This window comes from Sceloporus occidentalis, unplaced genomic scaffold (assembly GCF_023333645.1).
Source record: "Sceloporus occidentalis isolate IW3139 unplaced genomic scaffold, rSceOcc1.0.p SCAF_6, whole genome shotgun sequence".
NCBI lineage: Eukaryota > Metazoa > Chordata > Lepidosauria > Squamata > Phrynosomatidae > Sceloporus > Sceloporus occidentalis.
The window spans coordinates 21,930,967-21,956,058 of record NW_028316986.1 but is presented as its reverse complement, the minus strand read 5'-3'; the positions used below and the strand labels follow the sequence as shown (position 1 = coordinate 21,956,058).

Below are 25,092 nucleotides of genomic sequence, written 5' to 3'. Positions count from 1 at the left end.
CAATATAAAAGTTTAAAAACATCATTACTAGGGGTAGGAATGGGAATCTATACAAATCACAATTCACTAGGGGCAAGAAAAAGACAATATATTGCACTAATCCGGGGTCGAAAAACAGAGGGCAAGGAGCAGAGAAAAAACACTATTACCTAAAGTGAAAAAGCCAACTGGAATAGATGCGTTTTTAATTGTTTCTTAAAAGAAACTAAAGATGCAGAGGAACGGAGCTCTACAGGGAGCTTATTCCACAATGAGGGGGCGGCGATAGTGAAAGCCCTCTGTGAGGTCCTCACCAAATGGGATTTAGGGACCTCTAACAAATTGGTCCCAGATGTTCTGAGTGTGCGGGGCGGATTGTGTGGGGAGAGGCGGTCCTCCAAGTACCCTGGGCCCAAGGAATTGAGGCAAAAGTCCTGCTTCTGATTGTTGTACCCTTTCTTGCTGGCAGGATGGCTCTGGAAACATTCTCTCTATTGTGCCCTGTTTGGCAGTTGAACTAATTTGCTTTGCATGATGCAGTTGCAGGCTGTTAAGATGGGTTTGGGGGAGCATTTGACAATAGTGACATGATATGGCAAGATTGACACAATTGTCATTCAGTAGTGTTGCTGAATAATATGGAACAGTTATGGATCAATCAATCATTGTATGAGGGTCATAGACCAGCACAAAAGTAAACGACAACAATTTTTTACCATCCATAAAAAATTGACTGAATGGCATAAAACACATTAAATATGTAAGATAAAATTTGACAAGGTTGCATAAAATACAAATTTGCATAAAATACAATTAACACACAAGGTAAAATTTAACAAAGGTTAGAGAAAGTGGGCGAGGGGGAGGAATTGCCTTAGTCCATAAATGTACCATCACTTTGGCCAGAAAACCTATCCGTAAAACAGATTACATTGAGTGTATTTATGTGACCCTGAAGGCTAGGGACAGTCTGGGGATTCTGTTGGTTTACCCTCCACCTCGTAACCTAACAGAGCTGACACAACTGGTCTCGGAGGTGGTTTTGGAGTCCCCCATGCTCCTTGTCCCGGGGGACCTCAACATCCCCTTCGAGGCTGGTTTATCAGATCTTACAGGTGCGGCTCGGGAGTTCATGGCTTCCATGACAGGCATAGGCCTGTCCCACTTAGTCTCAGGTCCCACACATTGTATAGGTAATACATTCGATGTGGTTTTTAGTACGGATCAGGAACAGCCATGGGCAGAGGTAATTCAGACCTCTGCTCTGTCATGGCTGGATCATTTTCTGGTCAAAGTGGGACTGAAGACTACCACCCATATCCCCCTTGGGGGACAAGGACCTATTAGAATGGTCCGCCCTCGAAGGCTGATGGAACCCAAAAGGTTCCAAGAAGTCCTAGAGGGTTTTATGGTTGGGAATGACGGTGATTCTGTTGATGTCCTGGTCGATACCCAGAACAATGATCTTACCAGGGCTATAGACAGTAGATTCGTTGCTTCACATGACAAATCAGGTGAATGCGATGGTCAGGAGTGCCTGTTATCAGCTTCAGCTGATATGCCAGCTGCGCCCTTTCCTCGAAGTCAGGGACCTTGAGACTGTAGCGCATGCGCTGGTAACCTCACGCCTTGATTTCTGCAATGCACTCTACATGGGGCTATCCTCGTGCTTGGTCCAGAAACTTCAATTAGTTCAGAACATGGCAGCCAGATTGGTCTCTGGTACATCCAGAAGAGACCATATAACACCGATCTTAAGATCACTCCACTGGCTGCCCATCAGTTTCCGGGCCCAGTACAAGGTGTTGGTTATTACCTTTAAAGCCCTAAATGGCTTGGGTCCAACCTATCTTCGGGACCACCTCCTTCCCTATATTCCTTCCCGCACACTTAGATCCTCAGGGAAAAATCTGTTACAGCCTTGTAAAACAAGGCTGTCTACGACCTCCCAGAGGGCCTTTTCAGCTGTTGCTCCCCGATTGTGGAATGGCCTGCCGGACGAGATCCATCATATTACCACTCTAAACAGCTTTAAAAAAGCTATAAAGACGGATCTCTTCTGGCAGGCCTTTCCTGAATAGTTCTCTGGCTATATCTAATTGATGACCTCTGACTTCACCACAGTTATTGTATTGTCTTTAAGTATGTTTTAAATTCTACATTGTTTAATTGTAATTTAAGAGTGGGTGGGTTGAGGGTTCGGACTATATATTTTTAATCTTGTAAACCGCCTCAATTGCATTTTGTAGAGAGGCGGGATATAAATAATAATAATAATAATAATAATAATAATAATTATTGTGCTTGCACTGGTAATCTCTCATCTTGATTTCTGTAACACTTGTGTTGTTCTCCCACCTTGATCGGTAGGGAGAGGTGGGATATATATAAATAAATTATTATTATTAAAGTAGGACAAAATTCAAAGTGATATAAAATACAATAAAAATGTAAAATTTACATCCAGTAATAGTAATAAGAGTAATAAAAAGCAGAAGAGTAAATCACAGAAGTCTGCCTAAGCCTAAAGTAGTTATGGATCAGTAACTCTAGATTACGAATTCATAACTGCACAACAGAATGCCAGCCATGGTTTTTGTGTGTCAGCAGAAAGAGAGCAGAGATGGCATCACCCTACTCTTTCATGGGAGGGATTTCCAGAGCCCAGGAGCAGATGTCAGGAAGGTCCTTTCCTGGCTTGTCACAAGATGTGTCTGTGATAGGGGGAGCACTGAAAGAAAACCCTCATTTAAGAATTTTAAGAACTTCAGCCAGTTCAGATTATTCTTGGGGGTGAGCATGTAGAGCTGAGGAGGAGCACTTGGTATTTTGTAAGCATTGTGGTATTTCAGGTTTCTATGTACAAGTCTGACAGCTGGACAGTGAGAAAGCTGACAGCAAGAAAATCAAGACATTTGAAATGTGATGCTGGAGGTTATGAATCCATAACTGCTGGAGGAGACTTCAACAGATATCAGGGATTGCTGTGAAGACAAATGAATGGGTCCTAGAGCAAACTAGACCTCAGCTCTCACTAGATGCCAAGATGACTAAAGTGAGGCTGTCCTCCTTTGGATATATCATGAGATGGTGTGACTCACTGGAAAAGACAATAATGCCCAGCAAAGTGGAAGGCAGTAGAAAAAGAGGGAGACTGCATGACAAGTGGCCTGATTCAATAATGGAAAACAGAGTCCTGAGTTTACAAGACCTGAGAAGGGCAGTTGATGACCACAGCTCTTGGTGATTTCTCATTCATAGGGTTGTCATAAGTGGAAGTCAACTCAATGGCAAATAACAACAAGAAGCACCTAGATAATCTAGTAGTTAATATACACCTGAATTGTTGTGGGCAGAAGAGTAAATGTACCCTAATTAGAATGTACATGAAAGCTGAACACCAGATACTTGTGTACAACTTTTGTTGCTGAATGCATTCTGTGTGATATTTATTTCATACTAAGTACAACCAGACAACTTTATGGTATTTCTACTGAACACACGAGGTTTCAAAGTATTTACCATTATGGCACTTTAAAAAAAACAACTCAAATTAGCATTCCAGAGTAAATAAAAGCTAAAAGTCTACAACAGTGAACACCTATGGAGTAAAGGGCAGTGATCTTTGGTGTTAAAAACGGGAATATTAACAAGGACACATATGTGTATTTTTGGTTATGTTTGCCTTGTGTTCTCCAATGAAATTAGGATAAGTGAAAGAGACCTTAATTACTATTTTTAAACATCAGTAAAACATAGATCACAAAAAACTATGGCTTGATCTTAAAGAAATGGGTATACCAATGCATTTGATTGTCCGATGCGTAACCTGTCCTCAGGACAAAAGGCCACCCTTACAAAGAGTGGGCGTGCCAGAGATTCCAAATGTTGCAATAATCATGATGCAACCAGAGCACAGTGGCTCTTTGTCAAGATACAATGACACATGTATGAAATTGTTGGAGGTCCCAGTGACACGCTATGCGAGGACCTCACAGAGGGCATTCTCTATCGTGGTCCCCAGATCTTGGAATAGTCTCCCAGATGAGCTCCTCTCCACCACATCTTTAGCTCTTTTTAAAAAGAACCTGAAGACGTATTTCTTTTCCCAAGCCTTCCCACCGTGAAAAATCATTTTTTCCCTTACCCCTTTTCATTGATGACCCTGGAATGTATATATCGACTTCCTCTTCTATCTGGCCCTTTTGTTGTTAGTATTACTGTGTTGTTTTTAATTGATTTTATTGGAATGTTTTTATATATAATTGTTCGCCGCTTTGATCAAAAATTTGGAAAAGCGGGTTACAAATAAACTATATTATTATTATTATTATTATTGTCATTATTTTCTTGGTAGATGTAGTGCTTTTGATCCAACTATGAAGTATGTAGGAAGAGCTGCTCTTGGGTGTGGACATCTGTACTTGACATTTTGCGTGTTGTATACAAGATTTACATTTTGTAGGCATCCAGAATACAGTTTTCAAAAGGGCTTGGCATTTGCCCCATGAAACATTTAATTTCTGACAATACTTCTTCAGGTCCTTTAATGCTGCTGTTATATATACCTTAGTGAAACCCAGAATTAGAAATTGACGAGTTGAAATCAATCAAGTCATCCCTTAAGTTGGAAATTTTCTAAGGTAAAGGGGCAACTTAATTAAATTTATTTTTTAATTACAGTAATTGACTTAAGTAGGAATTTTAGGGCTAATTTAATCCCACAATTAATTATTAATTGGCTTATTAATTTAATGACATTTAATGGGTTGTTAGAACTAGATACACTGCCTGTATAGCGCTAAAGGAGAACTATTATAAGATGCAGAATAGATGGCATTTTACCCCCCTGAAGCTTTCAAAGATTTACAAAAACCAGAGTCCCAATTGTTGGAGGTGTGAGAAGGAACCAGGCTCCTTTATGAATATGTGGTGGTGGTATTGCAAACATGTTAAAAAATACTGGGTACAAATATATAATAAAATGCAACAAATCTTGTAAAAGTGAACTTTAAATTTGAAGCCAAATTATTTTTGTTAAATATGATTTCAGATGAATTGGAAAATAAGCACGGAAAATTATTTTTTCACATGATTTCAGCGGCTAGAATGATACTTGCATCTCATTGGAAGGGAGATGCAGAACCTACATGGAAGGAATGGATCTTGAAACTTATAGATTTTATGGAATTGGATAAAATTACTTGTTATGTTATGAATTTGAATTGGAACAAGGAGAAATTAATTTGGCATCCTTTGATTACGTTTATAAAATCAGAGAATTTGGTCCGCAATTTTATTGGGTAATTTCTTGATGTGTTATAAAGATTGTTAAAAGAAATATAGCAAAATGCGGGGAGATATAAACACAAGACAAATTCATAAGTGGTAAAGATTTTTTATAAATTGAAAATAATCATAGACTACACAAGAATGGTGAATTTGATCTTTTTTTTTTTATATTAAGGAAAATTGCTGGGCTAAAGCATGTCTCAACCCCTCCGTAGGAGGAAGTCACTATGTTCTTGTAGTAATGTTGGTATTGTATTTGTTGTTGTGGGTTTGTTTAGAGGGGGGTTAATGTTGAATGTATGTATTGTATTTTTTCGGAAATGTTACGAATGTTGTATGTAGTTGTGTTTTTATATATATGTATGGTAAACTTTAATAAAGATTATATATTAAAAAAAATAATTTAATGACAGAATGCTAAAAAACTAACAAAGTTAAGATTTTCCACCTGGTTCTTTACACAAAGCCTAGCCCTTTTAATTTTTGGAAAACTATTTCTTACTGTTTGGATGACATTTTTCATCTTCCTTTTTTAAGGCTCTTTCTGGATGTTTATAGTATAAATTGAAATTGAAATTTAATATAAGATTAGTAGTTATTTTCCCCTTTGTAAGTGCAATTTAATTATGTCTATCTATATCTATATAAAGATACTGTATATAGATACAGATATATAGATATGTAGCCTTTTAGCAATTATAAACACACAAGAGACTTTAACAATATCATTACCTTTGCTGTATTTTAATTGAGTGGACATAACTAAGGCCGGCCTAAACAGACTGGCACTTTGTGCTGGCCTGGGGCCGAAAGTAGGGCTAGATAGGAGTGGGTGCCCACATGCACCCAGCTCTACCTTTGCCGCCCATGCACCATGTTGGTACGCACCATGATGACGCACAAGTGTCGGAAAACCCAAATGGTGCTCCACGGAAGGGGCATCATCATGGTACATGAATGCCATAATTACACCCCTTCCAGGAAGCTGCTTTCAGTAGCTTCTTTTTGCTCCTGAGAGGGAGCGGATTGTTGCTGCAGCAATGATCCGGGGCAGAAAGAGGCAGCATCTTGACACCCCCTCCTGCCCGTCTGTCGAGCCCCCTCAGTGTTTCCCAAATTTGGGTTCACAGTGCGTCTCTGTGTGTGTGTATTCCAAAAAGCAAACCCTGATTTTGCCATTTTATATAAGAGACATCATTTTACTGCACCATTATATTTAATGGAACATGAGCATTCATAGATTTTGATATCCATAGGGATCCTGGAATCAAACCCAGTGCATATCAAGGGCCTAAATGTGATTTTCTAACTTTCTGACAGTAAGAGTTGTTCAACAGTGGGATACCTTGCCTTGGAGTATAGTGTTCTCCTTTGGATGTTTTCAAACAGATGGGAAGGGGCTGGACTGGATGGCCCTTGTGGTCTCTTTGAACTCTATGATTCTATGTTGGATGGCCATCTGTCAGGAACGCTTTGATTGTGAATCCCTGCATGGCAGAAGGTTAGACTGGATTGCCTTATGGTGGGCTTCTGATTCTGTGTTCCTAATTGTGGCTTAAAAGACTTGTGTGATAATCTCCTAAAACTGAGAGGATTCCCTGCACCTGTGACATAAAAGCCACCACTTAATGAAGTGGTCAAAGTAGAATGGCAACCTTTGATAGGATGAATTACATTTGGCCCTTCTTATCCACTGGTGTTCCAGGACCCCCCATGGATATCAAAATCCATGGATGCCCATGTCCCATTAAATACAATGACATAGTAAAATGGTGTCCCTTGTATATAAAGGTAAAATCAAGGTTTGCTCTTCAGAATTTATACTTTTAATAAAATATTTTCAAGCTATGAATGCTTCAGTCTGTGGATAAAGAATCTGTGGATATGTAGGACTGACGGTATGATGAATGAATTGAAATGAACTATATTCATTTATAGCATGCTTTTCCCCAGCACTCAAGGGACTCAAGCTGGCTTCGAAGATTAAAACAAACACACATTAAAATACATACAAAGACTTCAATTAAACATGTAAAATTTGTTTTAAAGATGTGATTAAGAGCTTGTAGAATTGAAGCCATTTAAAATCCATTAAAAGAAAGAAGATAAAAATCAAGAAAACAGTGCACTATTAAAAGCCCATTACAGTCAATTACTAACAACCTGTTCTTTAAAGAAAAAGTTTTCACTTGCCAGTGGAAGATTTGTTTCTTATTGAAGTTGCGTGGGATATTCTCAGTCTAGACTGTCCTCCAGACTGCAAAAGCCAGAGGGATAGCACAATGACTACTAAATTTGTACATGATGATCATTCTTTCAGACTCTATGTTCTGAGCTATGCAAAGGAGCCCTGAATAAATGAGTGTCTGCAGGCTTTTTGGAAAATGAATTTCCCTTTTCTTTTTGGGGCACAAGGAGAGTTCATTAACCCACCAGGCTACTACTCTGGTACATTGGTGTCTAGTAAAAATAGAAGGGGGGACTTCATACAGTACTTCAAAGACTTAGCTGTGCAAGTTGGCAAAGGGCCTCAACACACATGGTGCAGAGAGAAAGGTGTTCTAATTGATCATTATCTCAGTACAGAAGGTATCTTGTATACATTGAATAGACAGAGAAGAATGTCACTGTAGTTGGGGAAAATTCAAACTAAGATCATTTGACAGAGGCATCTACTGGGGATAATATCACAGAGAGAGAGAGAGGGGAGAACCAGCATGGTGCAATGATTTGAACATTAGACTAGAGTTCTGTAGGGCAAGGTTTGAATCTCCACTTGGCTGTGGAAAAACACTGGGTGTCCTTGGGCAAGTCATGCTCTCTCAGCCTCAGAGGATGGCAAAGGCAACTCCCCTCTGAAGAAACTTGCCAAGAAAATCCCATGATAGGTTCATCTTAGGCTCGCTGTAAATCGGTAATGAATTGAAGGTACTCAACCACAGCAAACAGTATATATATAGAGAGAGATGAGAGAGAGATGGAGATTGCTCAAAGCACTCTGAAGCAAATCAATCTGATATCATTTAACTGCCATGGTTGTTCCTACAAAATCGTGGGATTTGTAGTTCGGTGAGCCAGTAGAGCTCTCTGGTAGAGAATACTAAATAGAATAATAGAAGAGTTGGAAGAGACCACCTGGGCCATCCAATCCAACACCCTGCCATACAGAAACACACCATCAAAGCACTCTGGACAGATGACCACACTGCAATAGTGAGTCCAGGAAAGGCTTTGGTCATTGTAGGGGAAGGAAGAGAATGCCAACTTCCACAATAACCACAAACTTACACACACATACACTTACTCTTCTGTATGTCATTAACAGGAGGCCAGCCATAGTGTAATAGAGAGCTTTTGTCCCCATTAAGGCTCCAGGTGACACAGTTGAAATGCTTGATGGATTCTCCTTCACCTGCTTGATGTTAGAATTAGGCTCTGAATGTTTTTCAGTGCAACTTCAACTTGTTTAAACAAACTGGTTTTGAAAACCATGGTTTGAACTTCTTTCTTTTTTTTAAAAAAAAACATAAATAGGATTAACTAGAATTTGTTGGACATTATAACCTGTGGTTAATCTAAACGAGCAGGGGAAGATATGTCTTCTTGGGATTCCTTGCCATAAATATAACTCCTTCCCTCAGTCCTATTTTTGCAATCATTTTAACCACAGGGAGGTATTATTCAGTGGCATTACTGTGAAATTGCTGTGGTCTGAGGTTATGGTTGTATCATTATGGACAGTGGTGTTTTTATTGTTGGGCTTGATCTAAGTAATCCAAACAATTTGGAAGGCTGAGAGATGAATTTTTGTATAAATTAATGCAAATCAAATAAATGCTAATCAAATTGAATACAAATCAAATACTCTAGGAGGCTGAAGCTCAGATTCAGGGCCACCCTCATCTTGTTTGAATTTGAATGTTTTTCATATCCAAATGAATTTTTGCTATGAAAACCTAGCTCTCTCAGTAGCAGAATTTGTTGCTTGGCCTTATACACTGTACGTGGATGACTTCTGCTGTTTCAAGCTACCTTTACTGAAAATATTCTTATCTTGTCACTGATAGATTTCCAATGCAGCTTACAAAACAAACATTGGCAAATACTTTCCCCTCCTCAAAATCTAATGCCAGACAAAACTGTTACACAAAAAACAAGATTTGAACTCAAGCATTCCAAAAAGCCTGGGAGAAAAGCAAAGTTTTAACATGGTGTTTACATTCTGCTAGTGGTTCGTGCCCTTGTAATTTCCCAGTTGCACAGCTGCAATATGTTGCATATGCTGGCTGCCCTTGAAGATGACCTGAAGGCTTCAGCTACCACAGAGTAGCTGGGAGCAGTCTGGTGAAATTGTATCACATTAGTTCTGAAGAAGCTGCACTGGCTATTTGGTTCCAAACACAGTTCAAAGCACCATTGCTTACATTTAAATAATTAAATGGCTTGGGATCCAAATATCTGAAGGTGTCAGTGCGTGGGGGGGAAATGCTGTTTTAGGCTATAACACCCAAACTACAACTTTGAACCACAGTTTTAGATTAGAATTGGCCATACTGGGGCTAAGTGTTATCCAAAGAACAAGTGAGGAGGGACTGGAGCATCCCCAGCTGCCAGCAATGCTTCAAATGTTGGGGAAATTGGCTTAGCAAGAGGCTTGAGCAACCTTTGGAGCATATGCACCAAAATATACCAGTACTAACTGGAAGGACTCCAGGGTTTGGGTGAAGTAAGACAATTTTATTTAGAACATATGCAGAGTGCAGTCACACACACAAGATGGCAATCCAAACAAGCACAACATTTAGAGCTAACCAAAATAGAAATATGGGAAGGGGATGGTGGAGTTTTTAGATGTTGCAGTGGGGTTATAATTACCTGTCAAAAGAGAAAACCCTGGAAAGCTGGAATGGCTCAGAACATACACAGAGGGTAAGGGTGTATGCCAGCTGTGTGTGCAGAGGTTAGATTTTGAAACCACATTTATACCTTAAAACTAGCTTTAGGCTATTTTTCTTAATTGCTATAAATATTATATTTATTGGCTGTTTATCTTCTTTATGTAATATTCTTATCTGTCTTTTGCATTCGTAGTTGAGATCCTGCCCTTTTGTTGTTGGTTGCAACACCATTTTCAATCCATTGTGGGTTGCACTTGCCCATTTTTTAAAAACCAAAAATATGCAAGCCATCACTTCCAGTGATGTTCAGAGGTGAGGAAGGAATGGTCTTTGGGCCACACACAGCCCCCGGTGCTCAGTGATGCTCCTTGTTGTTGAATTAACTGAGTATGAACTATTTTTACATTCTGAACTTAGGGGCTATACATGCTGTTCCTAAGAGGCAGTGCGCTGATCTCCTTTCCTAGCCAGATCAGGGCCATGGCAACCGCACACTGCAGTCCTGATTTGGCCTTTCCAGGGCACAAAAAGGAGCCACAAAAAGAGGCTGCTTTTTGTGCTCTGGAAAGGGTGCCATAGCCATTTTGCTGCAGTTTGGCAGAGCTCCGTCAGCACTGCGTCGTATGGACACAGCGCTGGAGGAGCACTGTGATGCCATGCCTATGTGGAACAGTGTGTGGTGTCATGGTGCCCTGGGGTAGAGTCAGGGCCTGTGTCATGTGGACATGATGCCCCGACTCTGCCCTCAGGCTGGCCTTAATGGCCAGTTTGTAGAGGGCCTCAGTTTGCTCCAATTGCAGCAAATTAAGTACAAAGAAGGAGGAGGAGATTAAAACCGGGACACTTAGAAGCAGCTGAAAAAGTGGGATAACAGAAGATTAAGTGGAACTGTCTCTGCCAAATTGGGAAAGTTGGAGGGTATTGCGTTTCTATTCAGCTGGTTGTATGACAACCAAACCCTACAGAAATTCCCTCTTCTGCCTACCCATTAAAGGTACAGGAACCATCTCCAGTTTTCAGTCCTACAACTGACAGGTTGTTTGTTGTTGTATGGATGGAACAGGAGATACATTTTTTGTTGTGCCTCCGCATTTGAAATTTCTTCCCCTCATGTAATATGATGAGAGCCAGCATGGTGTTGTGGTTTGAGCATAGGGTTATGATTTTGGAGACCAGGGTTTGAATCCCCACTCAGCCATGGAAACTGACAGGGTGACTGTGGCCAAGTTAGAGTCTTGCAGCCTCAGAGGAAGGAAAAGGCAAACCCCATCTGAACAAATCTTGCCAAAAAAACCCTGTGATACATAGGGTTGCAATAAGTTGGAAATGTCTTGAAGGCACATAACAAATGTAACATGCCAAGTACAAATGTTGTTCTTAGTTAAGCCCGTGCTCTATAGGCTTACAGTGCTATAGCAGGACTTAGGATGCTTGGGTTCTAATCCTCAGTAAACTATGAAATTAATTGGGTGACCTTAAGCCTATCACTCTTTCTCCAGCTAATCTATTTTACAGGATTATTGTGAGGGAATAATGAGAGCCAGGTATCATACCCTTAAATAATTGGAAGATAGGATATGAATAACAAATATGTTAACAAATATTGATGATGCACCAGCACCCATGGAAAACATTTTCTGATTTTAATAACTTGCTTATTTTTTTGTTATTATTGTGGATCTCTGTGCTATATTCCAACTGTTATTTTAATTTTGTACATCTTTCTGAAATGTTGTTAATGAATAGTATATAAATATATAAAAAAACATAAACCATTTAAGCTATGCAGATGACACCATTCTACTAGCAGAAAACAGCAAAGATTTGGAATGACTATTGGGGAAAAAAGACAAAATGGCAAAGGCAGGTTTAAAGTGAACATTAAGAAGACAACGATAAATCAGATGATGATTTACAATAACACCCACAGATCAGATGAAGACATTGAGGCAATGCAAAATTTTCCATACTTTGGCTCTTTCATTAACCAGAATGAAAACTATAGTCAATAAATCAGAAGAAACCTAGAACGTGGAAGGGCAGCTGTGAAGGAACTAGACAAGATCCTCAAGTATAAAGATATAGTGTTGAAAAGTAAAGTTAGGACTTCCAAGCCATTGTATTTCCCTTTTCTATGTATGGTTATCAAATCTGGACAGTGAAGAAAGCATATAGGAAGAAAATAAACTCATTTGAGATGTGCTAGAGAAGAGTTCTATGGATACTAGAGAAATTCAGGCTTGAAGTCTTCCTAGAAGCCAAAATGACTAAACTTAGCCTGTTGTACTTTGGCCATATCTATTTATTTATTTATTTATTTAGCACCATTCATATACATGGTGATTTACAAACTAAGTAAAACATTTATAACTATTTCAATAACATAAAATACTAAAATACAATATCATGAGAAGACATGACTCACTAGAAAAGACAATAATGCTTGGCAAGGTAGAAGTCAGTAGGAAAAAAGGAAGACTTCATTCCAGATGGATGGACTCAATCAAGGAAGCCACGGCCCGGAGTCTGCAAAACCTGGGCAGGTTTGTTGATAACAGGATGATCTGGAGGTCTCTCATTCATAGGGTTGCCATCGGTCAAAGTCAACTTGAAGGCAGTTAACAACAATAAATATAATTATGTTAAATACTGGTAAGTACATAAAAATGCAATCAATGACTTTTTAAAAATGAGCCATAGTAATCCAGAATAGATCTGCTTAAAGTCTTGCAAGGACTCTGTATGTTTCCTTCCTAATTATATATTACTGTATCACTTTCTTGTAGGTTTTTGGTGGCCTGGTCTGGATCCTGGTGGCCTCTACTAAAGTTGCTGTACAAATGAGTCAAGGCTGGGTGATGTTCGTCTCAGTGTTCTGCTTCGTAATTTCAACATTGCTTTTGCTCCTATATATGTGTGGAGCTCACGGTGGGAAATCTGCTTGGGTTGCTGTGGTAAGTTATGTATGAAAGAACTTAAAACATAGTGAAAGACCCTATTTTGTCCAAATATAGGATCTCACACACCCACATCCACACATGGTAATACCAGGTGTGGAGTTTGAAAAACTTAAGTGTTTGGATAATAACTTCCAGAATCCCCTAACCATCATGTCCACTGACCATTTTGGCTTTAAGTTTCTGGGGGTTGCAAAGGCATATCTGAGTTAATAAATCCATTAACTATAGGTGCATCTACACTGTGGAAATTATACAGTTTGATACCACTTTAACTGCCATTGCTCCATCCTACAAAATCCTGGGATTTATAGTTTTGTGAGGCATCAGCACTGTGGCAAAGAAGGCAAAAGACCTTATAAAAGTACAAATCCCAGGATTCATCAAGTGGAGCTACAGCACTTAAAGTGGTGTCAAACTGCATTATTTCTATAGTGTGGGTTGCATCTGCATTGCAGAAATAATGCAGTTTGACATCGCTTTAACTGCCATGGCTCAATGATCTGTGGTTTGTTGTGCAACTAGAGCTCTGTGACAGAGAAGGCTAAATAGCTCACAAAAGTACAAATCCCAGAATTCCATAGCATTGAGCCATGGCAGTTAAAGCAGTGTCAAATTGGTTGAGAAGGGAATCGAAATTTTCATACATAAACCTACATGAAATTCACTGTCCAAAGCTTCAAAAAAATTGTATGTCAGACTAGGGACTTTATCACAGCAGCCTGCTGTCCTGCCACTAGTTTAAGAATGGGAGCATACCAGTTTGGCATCATTTCTTATCACAATTTCCCCGGCACATTAGTGCTTTGGCAATCCATGGTCACAAAATCTGTTTTCCACAGAGTTATACAGTATCTTCCCAGAGGCACGGAGACAAGCGACCCAGGCAGCCAACTGTCTTTTGAAGCCAGCTGCTGTGTGAATGTGCAGCTGGCTGAAGAAAGGTATCGGCACGGCATTTGCAATCACTGCTCCTCTCCCTTCTTTCAGAAGCATGGGGCTCCTGTGTACACATTCACACAGCAGCTTCAGGCTTCCAGAGGGAGGACGAACAAGCTCAGATGCTGGCTGTTGTGTGAATGTGCACACAAAAGCATTGGTGTTGCTGCCTGGGTGTCACCCAGAGGAGGGGGCAGGGTGATCGCTGCAAGGGGGAGGAGGGATAGGAGCAGAATCATGCCCACTCACACCACATGAGTGCCTCAGGAGCAGAAATGCAGTGGAAAGGACCGACCACGCAATGGCCATAATGAACTAGTAGCAAGATTGAGAGCCTATTGACTGGTTTTGCCTGTCAGTGAAAAGGTGCACTACAATAATGAATTGAATTCAAGGTAGCAACAGGATGGACATGATATTGTGTGATAAGTACTGGCTAAGGATGCTTGTGTCCTATTAAAATTCTGTATTTGGATCCTTGTGTGATAAAGTCCTATAAAGTTCAGAGCCCTCCAGTAAACACGTGGCAAGATTTGTTCAGAGGAGCTGCATACCTTCCAGAATTTCACAGATGAATACTGAGATGCATACGACCAAATAACACCAAAGTGTGGTCACGATGGCACAGGTTATTAATAAGGAAGAATGCACAAGCTAGGTGAGGCTGCAGCAGGTTGCTTTTGTCTGAGCCAACTGCGACGGGCAAGATTGCCCCTTTCCTCTACACTTTGCTGAGTTGATTGAGTGCAAACTACTTTTGCACTTTCAACTCAGCTTGCAGCAATTGAAGTAAACTGAAGATAAAGGGGGAAGATGGGTGTAGGAGAGAAAAACTGGGTTATTTAAAAGGCAGTTGAAGGTGGTGGGACAAGGTGGGACAACAGAAAATTAATCAGGATTGTCCCTGTCAAATGGGGATTATTTGAGGGTATGCTGCATGGAATTCCTTGTACAAAGGTTCAACCAGTTATCTTTTAGACTACAATGCCCCAAATCCCCCAGCCAGCATGGCTGCTGGCATTGTAATCCAAAAATGTATACTTCCAAAGCTTTGCAGAGGACTAGGTGTTGCACTTCTCCATGCCATGTACAAAACTCAACTTGACAGGCAGTTAAATTTTACCTCAGCAGTGGAGATGGGACACTGCACCCAAGAGTGGCAGACTAGCATAGGAGGTTGGGTGCATGGTATGCTTAGCTCTCCCCTTCAACTACTACTCTGCCTCTGACAACTGCCTCCTTTTGCCTAAGTGTAGGGCTGGCCTTTCGATGGCCTCTCCCAAAGTAATAACAATCCTTGCTTTCTTTTGAAAAGAATGCTACCAGCTTTACTCAGAAAACCATGTGTACTTCTTGTAGAAATTTACTGAGCCCTTTGCATGATAGAATATTGAATAAAAATGTTATTGATGATGAACATTAATACAAAACAAGCTCTCTGCTCGTATCAGATTTTTATAACAGTACGAAAAGGGTGTAGTGGTTTGAGTGTTGGACTATGGCTCTGGAGACCAGGGTCCGATTCCTTGCTCGGCCATGAAACCGTGACCTTTGCAAGTCACATGCTCTCAGCAAAGCAAACCTCCTCTGAACAAATACTGCCAAGAAACCTCCATAAGAAAGTCACCTTAGAGTCACCGTAAGTCAGAAACAACTTGATGGCACACAACATACATGCAAAGAGTGAGGGGTGGCAATGCCAGCCCTTGTCTGAATGTTTGTTCTAGTTGTTGTAGTTGGATTCTTAGGATCTTTTTGTGGTGGTCTCTTTTCCAGGATGCTTTCTACCAAGTAATTGCAACTGTCTTCTACCTAAGTGCAGCCGTTCTGCAAGCTTATACCACTTACATGTTAAAATTTGAGGGAACTTTCAAAAACTACCAGATAGATATTGCAGCAGTGGTGAGTAAACAGACTGTCTTTTCAATGAATATCTTGACATTTAAGTAGTTGCATGATTGATTTAAAAATGCCTTCCAAACCCTTGGCCACAAAGGTGCCCTTATTAATCAGATGGCAGTGGTAGCAGCAGAAGGAGATTGTGATGCTCCCTTCCATGGGGGACTAGGTTGGCCCCATCACTGCTGGCCTTTTGTCAACAGGCGAAGACATTTTTAGTTAAACAGGCCTTTTTGAAACCTTGCACACTTGGTTTTATTGGGGGATGAGGGGGTTAGTTTTAGATTATTATTTTCAACTTGGTATGTTTTAAAATTTATATTTGAATTTTTTATATTTTTACAATGTTAATTGTATTATTTTAATTATTGTTTTAATGTGTTTTATATATGTTGTTAGCTACCTTGGGTCCCACTTTGAAAGAAAGGCTGGCTTAAAAATAAATAAATAAATAAATAAAGATTATGTTTCAAGTTTTTACAAAAAAACTGCAGAGGAGCATCATACTTTCCTCCTTTAGGCAGCAGTAATATCAGTATGTGACACAAACATATATTTAATTTAATTTACTTAAATTTATATATTAATATACTACAATTCTCCCAGCACAGGACCCAAAGCATCTTACAATAATTTAAAACAAAGCTGAACAACAAACTTATTGACAAAAGTTTACAAACAAATAAACCAATAAATAATAATGTATGCTTTTTGATACAGAAGCACTATCTTTGTTTGTATCCAGATTTAAGTGATGGTTAAACTAGATGTTTTAAACACACATGGTTAATTTTCTTTCTTACTTTCTAGTAAATGTTTGGTAGGTTTGTCAGACTCAAGACCATGAGTAGTTTCAGTTCCCCCATTCCAGCTCTCTCCCTAAATTCTCCACCCTTGCTGGATCTAGAAAAAAATAAGAAAACCTACCCCAGTCCATCCAATTACTATAATGGAGCTCTCCTCTTCTTTGCCTTAAAGCAGGAGAAAATTTAGGAAAAAACAATGGCATAGTTGAGGGGGATCAGATTTAACCCCTCTCTATCCAGGTGTAGTGGCCCTGATTCAAGCAGCTCTCTCCTTGCCCTAGTTGGGGGCATCTTGAGAAGAAAGCAAGGGTGTTCTGCATATCAGTGTTCCTCTACCTGGGTAACAGATAATGAGAGTCCTTAGTACTTGCTTATTGTTAGGAAGTTGCTTTATTTTATCCTAGGTCACTCTAGAACTTGAAGAATTCATTTTGTTGTACCATAACTCTCAGCATACCAGCTGAACAAAATTCTATGCACTCACCTGCATGGAACATATTGTCCAGAGCTTGGAAAGATTGAAGACTACAATTCCCAGAATCTCCCACTTTTTTTGGACTACCTTTTTTTAGTCCACCATGTATCTTTTCTGAGTCACATTATTTGTCCTTTTAGCCCAGTATTCTCTCCTCTTTCACCAATAATTGGTTTTCCAGTGTCTCAGGCCAGAGTCATGCACAGCTGCTCCTCTGAGTTACGTGCCTTCATATTGACTCTGACTTATGATGACCATGTCCTAGGATTTATTTAGAATAAGTTTTCCATTAGCTTCCTCTGAGTTTGAGAAAGTGTAACTTGCCCAAGGCCATCCTGTGGATTTCCATGGCTGAGTGAGGATTTGAACTCTGGTCACTCAAAGTTTTATTCTAATACTCAGACCACTACACTATGCTGTAAGCTGCTATCTGATCCTTTTCACTGGTTATGGGATACTGGGAACTCAACCTCAGACCTCCATGTAATGCATAGGTACAGTCAGCCCTCTGCATCCACAGATTCTTTATTTGTGGATTCAGCCATCCATGGCTTGAAAATATTTCAAAAATATATAAATTCAGAAAGGAAGCCTTGATTTTGCTGTCTTATGTAAGGGACACCATTTCATTATGTCATTGTATTTAATGTGACTTGAGCATCCACAGATTTTGGTATCTATGGGGGTCCTGGAACCAAACTCCAGTGAATACCAATGGCCCACTGTACTACCACTGAACCCCCTCTCCTGTGTAATGGCAGATACAATTCCTTGTATAGGGAATTGAATAAGATTTGATACGATGCTAGCTACTAGATATAAAAACCGTGCTTTCACTAGCGGAGATGTTTACCTGGTGGAGAACTGTATTAATTTTAGTTTTGGGTAACTGTGGTTTGATTAATAGTACACCAGGTCAGATCAGTTCTAGCTGTGGCTAACTTATTATTGGAATAGTGAATCTGCTCTGGATTTTAGTCCAAACATTACAGGAAGGATTCAGGGAAGTGAAACATATCCCAAAATTAGGATCACCACATTGGATAGCCCCTTTTGAAGTTTGGTCTAAACTTGACATGGAAGCCACGGGGTCTTACCAGGAAAATGATCAAATGGTGGACAAGTGGCAGCACAAATATATCTGAACTAGGCTTACCAAATCCACATGATAAATTCTCTTTGTTTCTCTCCTAGGTTTTTGCCTTTGCAGTCACACTGACATACTTCATTCATATGGTGTTCTCCCTAGTGAGATGGAAATCATCTTAAAAATCTTAAGGGTTCTTTAAAAATGGATTTTGCAGGCTTATTTGCCTGTTACTGTCTGTCTGTGTTTCAAGAACTGTCTTTGGAGATTTCACGTCTGCGGTGGTGTACACTTGGCTGTATTTTAACAGGAAAATCCTTGAGTATGTATTTTTACCTTAATTCCCCCCCCACCATCCCCACATCCTGAGTCTTCATCAGATAGCTTGCAGAATGGAGAAAAACTGGAAACTCTCTTAAATATATTTGTATTAAAATGCCTTTTATGAATGTAGAAGTCAGATTTGTAAAATTAAAAAAAACATAACTTCAAGTAAATTTTGGCTGAATTCATTTGGCTTTTCTTTGTTTTTACATTTTTCCTCATTAGAATATCTCCTACATGAAACAGTGAGTGAGTTGGACAACTTGCAGATTATGGCAAATAATTCAGAATGGGATAAACAAAAATGGATTGTGGAACAGCTTGAAAAGAATTTCTTTGAACTGGCTAAATGGGCACCTAAGGTCATACTGCAGGGGGTGACTTTCCCTACTGGTAGATTCCCCCCTCCTTAACAAAGGTTCCCTTCTCCAAAGAATGTTGATAGATCTCAATCTCAAGTTGAATTTTTCCTGTTATTGAGTGCACAATCTTCAACATTTCGATGTGTGTAGCAAAGCAACATCTAAGTGAGGTCAAGATGGCAAATGTTAATGAAAATGCAGAACAAAAAACTGGAAAGCATGTACTCACAGTAGAGGAAAGAAAAGAGACTGAGGGGCTCAACAGACCGCCCTTTTCAAGCTGGATCGGGGCTGTGGCAGCCTCATGTCATGGCCCCAATCTGGCCTTTTGAGGACGCAAAAAGAAGCCGCAAAAAGCAGATCTTTTTTGAGCCCTCGAAAAGCGCCATAGCTGTGGCAGCATGGCTATATGGCACCCCTTTGGGGATCTGCATCATCTGCACGCAGTAGCAGAGGCATGCCATGATGCCACACACTGTAAAGCAGCGCACAGCATCAGGGTGCTTTGGGGGCCGGAGTCTGGTGTGCATCATGAGCCGGCTCTGTCCTCAGGCTGGCCTTTCAGGCTGGTCTGCAAAGGGCTAAAGTCCCACATGCTATGTGATGGTCCAAAGACTTTTATCAAAGTGGACCTTCTGAGTGTTAGAAGGAAGGAAATAAGTCTGCCAATGGGTTCATATTTATAATTTTTTAAAATGGGTTCCACTTTGAGAGTGCAGACCGCAACTCTAGAAAGTTCTGATAATAGGTATGTATATACAGTATTTATATGTATAAAGATACTATTTAATTTTTAAGAGATTATGTTTTTAGAGGTAAATGATGTGTTGTCTCAATACCACAATTTTATAGTAAATGTGTCTTCATTTATAATAGTCCCTGAAGAAGGTCAGTTAGTGATAAGATTGAAAACTGTTCAGCTTTTTAAGAAATAAAAGTCTTTGGACCATCACATAGCATGTGGGACTTTGTCTCCTTTCATTCCTCTATTAAAGAAGATGAACACACAGCCTAGGAGAAGCTGTAGCAGTCTGCTTTTGGCTGAGCCTACTGGGAAGGACAAGAGGCTGACCCCTTCTTTTCCTCTCCCCCACTCCCAATGAGCTAATTGGGTGCAAATGACTTTTGCACTTTCAACTCGGTTTGCAGCGATTGTAGTAAGACAAGCAAGGGGAAAGTGGGAGGAGGAGGAGAGAAACTGGGATATTTTAAAAGCAGCTGAAAGAGAGGGACAACAGATAATAAATAATAATAAACATTTATTTATATCCCACCTCTCCCTTTTTGAGGATCAAGGCAGGTAACAGCAGAGGTCAATACAATACAAGAAAATAATAACAAGAAAGACAGAGGATTAATTGGGGCCATCCTTGTCGAATCTGGTCAGTAGGAGGGTAGGTGACTGCTGCCTTGCTCTATATATGGACGTTCTAAGCCCTATTGCCATGGTTTTCCTCCTTCAGCCTAAAGCTGGTATTCTGGATTGCAGTTATGGATTCATAACTGTGAGTTATAAACTATAATTGCTGTATATTCAGGAAGACTATGAGGCTGTGCAGACCAGCAGGAAAAGCTGGCCTGGGGGTGGAGTCGGGGGCATAGCGTCCACATGACGCATGCCCTGGCTTTGCATCCAGGCTGGCATGATGCCGCACAATATGTGGCATCACAACGCTTCTCTGGTGCTGCATGACATGCATAAAGCCATGGCGCCATGGATATCGTGCCCTTTACAGGGTGCAAAAAGGAGCTGCAAAGGCCAGATTGGGGCCATGGCATGTGGTTGCTGTGGCCCCGATCTGGCTGTAAAAAGGGAGGCTGTTTGCATAGTCCCTATATAGTCTTACTATAAAACTATGTAAATGTCTCCCACACCAGTTTAACAAGCCTCCAACAAGGAATTGTTACAGGGATCCTGCTTCTGATTGTTGTAGCCTCCTTTGCTGATGGGAGGAGGCTTGAAAACATACCGTATATACTCATGTATAAATCTAGAAATTTTAGTCAAACAATTGACCCAAAAAACCTGGATTGACTTATCCACCGGTTGATGTAAGTACTGTGCTTTAATTCTTATAAAAAAGGGAGCTATCTCCTGGTAAAAGGCAAGAATGTAATCTGTCCTGGAAGCACTGGCCCCACTCTATTCTCTCATCCATCCACTTTTACTGTGAGTACAAACAGTTATGCCTGCTGGAATTTTTGAAGTTCTTTGGCATTGTTTCCTATGCTTCATCCTTTAGGTCCTTTGTTACATGCCCCTAAGTTTTATCCTTGACATATCCACGAGTCATGTCAAAATCCATAATTTTGGACCCAAAACCTTCCCTCGACTTATACATGAGGTTGATTTATAGTTGAGTGTATGCGGTAATCCTCCTTGTGCCCTGATCATCAGCAGAAAAGACCTCTTTCACCTGATACAGTTGCTGGCTGTTATGATGGGCTGGAGAGGTCAGGCTGGAAGATGTTATTTAGCTTCTTGTTGTGTGCCTACAAGTAGCTTTGGACAACCCTAGGCAAGCCTTAGGCAACCCTATCACAGGTTTTCCCAGTGCTGAGAGTGTGTGACTTGCCTGAGGTTACTCAGTGGGTTTCCATGGCCAAGTAGGGAATCAAACCCTGATCTCCAATGATCAAACCACTGTGCCATGTTTGCTCTCTAAGCTACACATACATAATGTAGTAGCCAACATAGATTATTGGCAAAAATATTTTGGATTTCCCCCCTTAAAGACCAGAATACATAGAACTTGTGTTTCTTTGAAACATTCTTAGGACACAAGGAATAGCTTAGCAATAAGACAGACTTGCAGATGGGGAAGATAGATTGTGGAATTCCTTTGTCAAAAATTCATTCACACATCAAAAAAGGGAGAAAGCTTATAGGAGGGAAAAAGGAGAAAAAGGACAGAGAAGTCACATGCACAGAATTCGAAATAAAAATCAATAAAGTCATCAATACAATGACATGCCTGGTTAGCTATCAACTGATTGCAGCATCAATTCTGACACCACCATTACAGGACCTCATCATTTCTAGTCAGTTGCAGCAAAACCAACAAAGTCTTCTTGTTATGTGCCTTCAGATTTTTTCCAACTTCTCACAACTACAATGGGGGTTTCTGGGCAAGAGTTGTTCAAAGGCGTTTGTTTTTGCCTTCCTCTAAGTCTGAGACTGTGTGACTTGCTCAATGTCACCCAATTGGTTTCCATGGCTGAGCAGGGATTTGAACCCTAGTCTTCAGAGTTATAATAGAAGGCTCAAGCTACTACTGTACACTCTAACAAAGTATTGGGTAAACATAAAGACTAGCCAACATTATGACATTAACAAATATAACCCAAAATATCAGTGGTTCATTTCTTTGCTTATTTTCCAATGTGATATATGACATATTATACTGGCAATGCCCTGTGCCTTTCTATATAGAGTAAATGGGCCAGTCCCTATGGAGCACAATAAACAGACAATTCAGAAGTGACAATATTCCAAAAATGGCACAGAACACTTCAGCCTTCTAAAGCACTCCATCATTGGCCTCAGTGTAATCATGAATACAAGAAACTTCATAAAGATTAAAAATACAGACTCTTGAGGTGATTCCTCAAAATATCCACTTCTATCTCCAGAGCCTTGAAATGGGATAAAGTGTGTTTTGAAGATCACATCACAGGCTTTAATTGGCTTAACCATGCCAGACTGTTTGATCATTAACAACAGTTTTCTGAATAGCTAATGTTAAGAACATGTTTCCCACTGTTTTGACTTTTCTGCATTTCATTTCCTTTTGGCCTCATTCGCAGTTCCTCTCCCTCTCCAACAAAATTCCAAAAAGTATCACATACTGTATATGAAAGAACTGTCTGCCAAGAAGCCAATATTAATGTTATTATATCAGTTTCCACAGTCTATTAGGTGCTAACAAATGGAGTTTTGGGCCATCAGTGATGTTGCACAATCAAAACAGTCTGCTATCACTTTAACTGTCATGGCTGCATCCTATGGAATCCTGGGATTTGTCGTTTGGTGGAACTACCCCAAATTTTCTGCTAAAGATTCTACTTCTTTCCTGTCAGCTCCAGCACTAGCACTCTCTAGTGCACAATTATAAATCCCTGGATTCCCCAGGAAGGAGCCATGACAATTTACCGTAAGTGGTTTCAGACTGCTATAAATGAACAGTGTGGATACAAACTAGGAACCAGTGAGATGTTATCAGATAATGTGTCATGTTCCAAGGAGTGGCACTTTTTGCATCACTGGCTGCATCCACACAGCAGAAATAATCCACGTTGACACCATTTTAACTGCCATGGCTCAGTGCTATGGCAGTTATAGTTAGTTGTGGCACCAGAGCTCTTTGACAGGGTTGGCTAAATAGCTCACAAAATTACAATTTCCAAAAGTCTTTAGCACTGAACTATGGCAGTTAAAGTGATGTCAACCCAGATTATTTCTACAGTGGTGTAGCAACTGTAATACTGTCTATAGTGATTTAATTCAGATGTTTTGTCAGTCAATTTGGAATTGCTCCTGGAGCACCTATCGCTATTGGAACCACAGTTGTCTTCTCTCCCCCTCCACCCCCCCTCCTCCTCCTTCTCCTAATAGATTAATATGCAAAACTAACTTTATTTATATGTATTCCTTAGAACCAGGTCTCATGGATTCAGAGTGATTTAGGTCAAAAACACACTGCAGAAATAATCCAGTTTGAGACCGCTGTAACTGCCCTGGCTCAATGCTAGGGAATTTTGGGAACTCTAGTTTTGTGAGACAGGTACCTTCTCTGCCAGAGTGATCTGGTGCAACAATAAACTACAATTCCCAGGATTCCCTAGCACTGAGTCAGGGCAGTTAAAGCACTCTCAAACTGGATTATTTCTGCAGTGTGTTTTGGACCCTAGAAATGAAAAGAAATACAATACAACACAATACAATACAAATACAATACCATACCAGAATAGACCATCCTGTTTCAAATGTATTAGCTGAGAGGTGCAGGTCCCACATCTAATATGTATTCACAATTAACTCTTGAACTTTTAATGAACTTGGATAGGAAGGGTCCTTACTGTACATTCCCTCATTTATTAATGGCAGTTTAGTTACAGATTCATGCAATAAACGTTTATAGAACAAGTGGAACAAAAGATAATGTGGTATCTGGATCAGAGGAGAGGGCATCGCCATTGCTGCTTCCTTTTTTCCTAGGAGCAGAACCCAATAAACGATGTGTGTTTTAACCTCACTTCTGGCAAAAAATGAGAAATATGTAGCAAAACCACTTGGTGGAGAAAATTCCTTGTCAGTTCTGATGCCTGTCGTGTACTTAGTCTGTGGAATGGCAGGTCATTAAAATGTGAAGGATGGCTCCTCTGTGAGGTGTGGCCAGGGTTGGCTGGGTGCTTTAACAGCCAGTTTGTACTGGTAAAAATGCTGTTCTTTTGAAGTAATCCCTTAATAGCTATAAAAACAGCATTTGTTACAAATAGGAAGAGTATAATGAAACAGTGTAAAGCTGGAAAGAAAAACATTGCTTCACCTACGAGCTCAGAGGAATCTCATTGTGTGGCAATAAAGGGCCGGAACAGACTGGCAAAATACATCGGCTTCCCAGAAGCTTGGGAGTGTGGCATATGCATAAGGCATGTCCCCAAGATGGCAGGAAGGTGCTGTAAAGCCACCTGGCCATTTACATGACAGCAGCTTTTCGGTGTTCTGGCAGTGTAGCATTTAGACGCTGCATGCCGCAGGAGTTCCAAAAAGCTGCAGCAGTGGCTGAAAGGGTGCCCTTTTTCCAGTGCAAAAAGGAGCAGCATTTTGCGCCAGAAAAAGAGGTGGATTGGGGCTGTGGAGTGTGGTTGCCGCAGCTCCGATCCGGACCCTATATGGCCGTCTGTTTTAGCCCATAGTTCTGTTAACAATTATTATAGTTAACAGTTATTAACAATTGCAATTATTATTAACAATCATATTTAATTGTTAACAATTAGTTCTGTTAACAATTATTTTTTACTATACGATGATGATGGTGATTTTGCTGAAGTACTGCTGCTTAGATGGTGGA

General features: G+C 40.1%; 1 protein-coding gene across 1 annotated transcript in view; it reads left to right on the top strand.

The window, feature by feature from the left end:
• The window catches only part of MAL (mal, T cell differentiation protein (MAL blood group)), a 55,564-nt gene extending 36,737 nt beyond the window's left edge, over positions 1 to 18,827 (top strand). Inside the window, exons 2-4 of the mRNA XM_089529048.1 lie at positions 12,956 to 13,123; positions 15,842 to 15,967; positions 18,440 to 18,827. Of these exons, the coding sequence (XP_089385174.1) occupies positions 12,956 to 13,123; positions 15,842 to 15,967; positions 18,440 to 18,514 (369 nt within the window). The 3' untranslated portion in view covers positions 18,515 to 18,827. The remainder of the gene's footprint in view (positions 1 to 12,955; positions 13,124 to 15,841; positions 15,968 to 18,439) is intronic.
• The last annotated feature ends 6,265 nt before the right edge of the window (positions 18,828 to 25,092 follow it).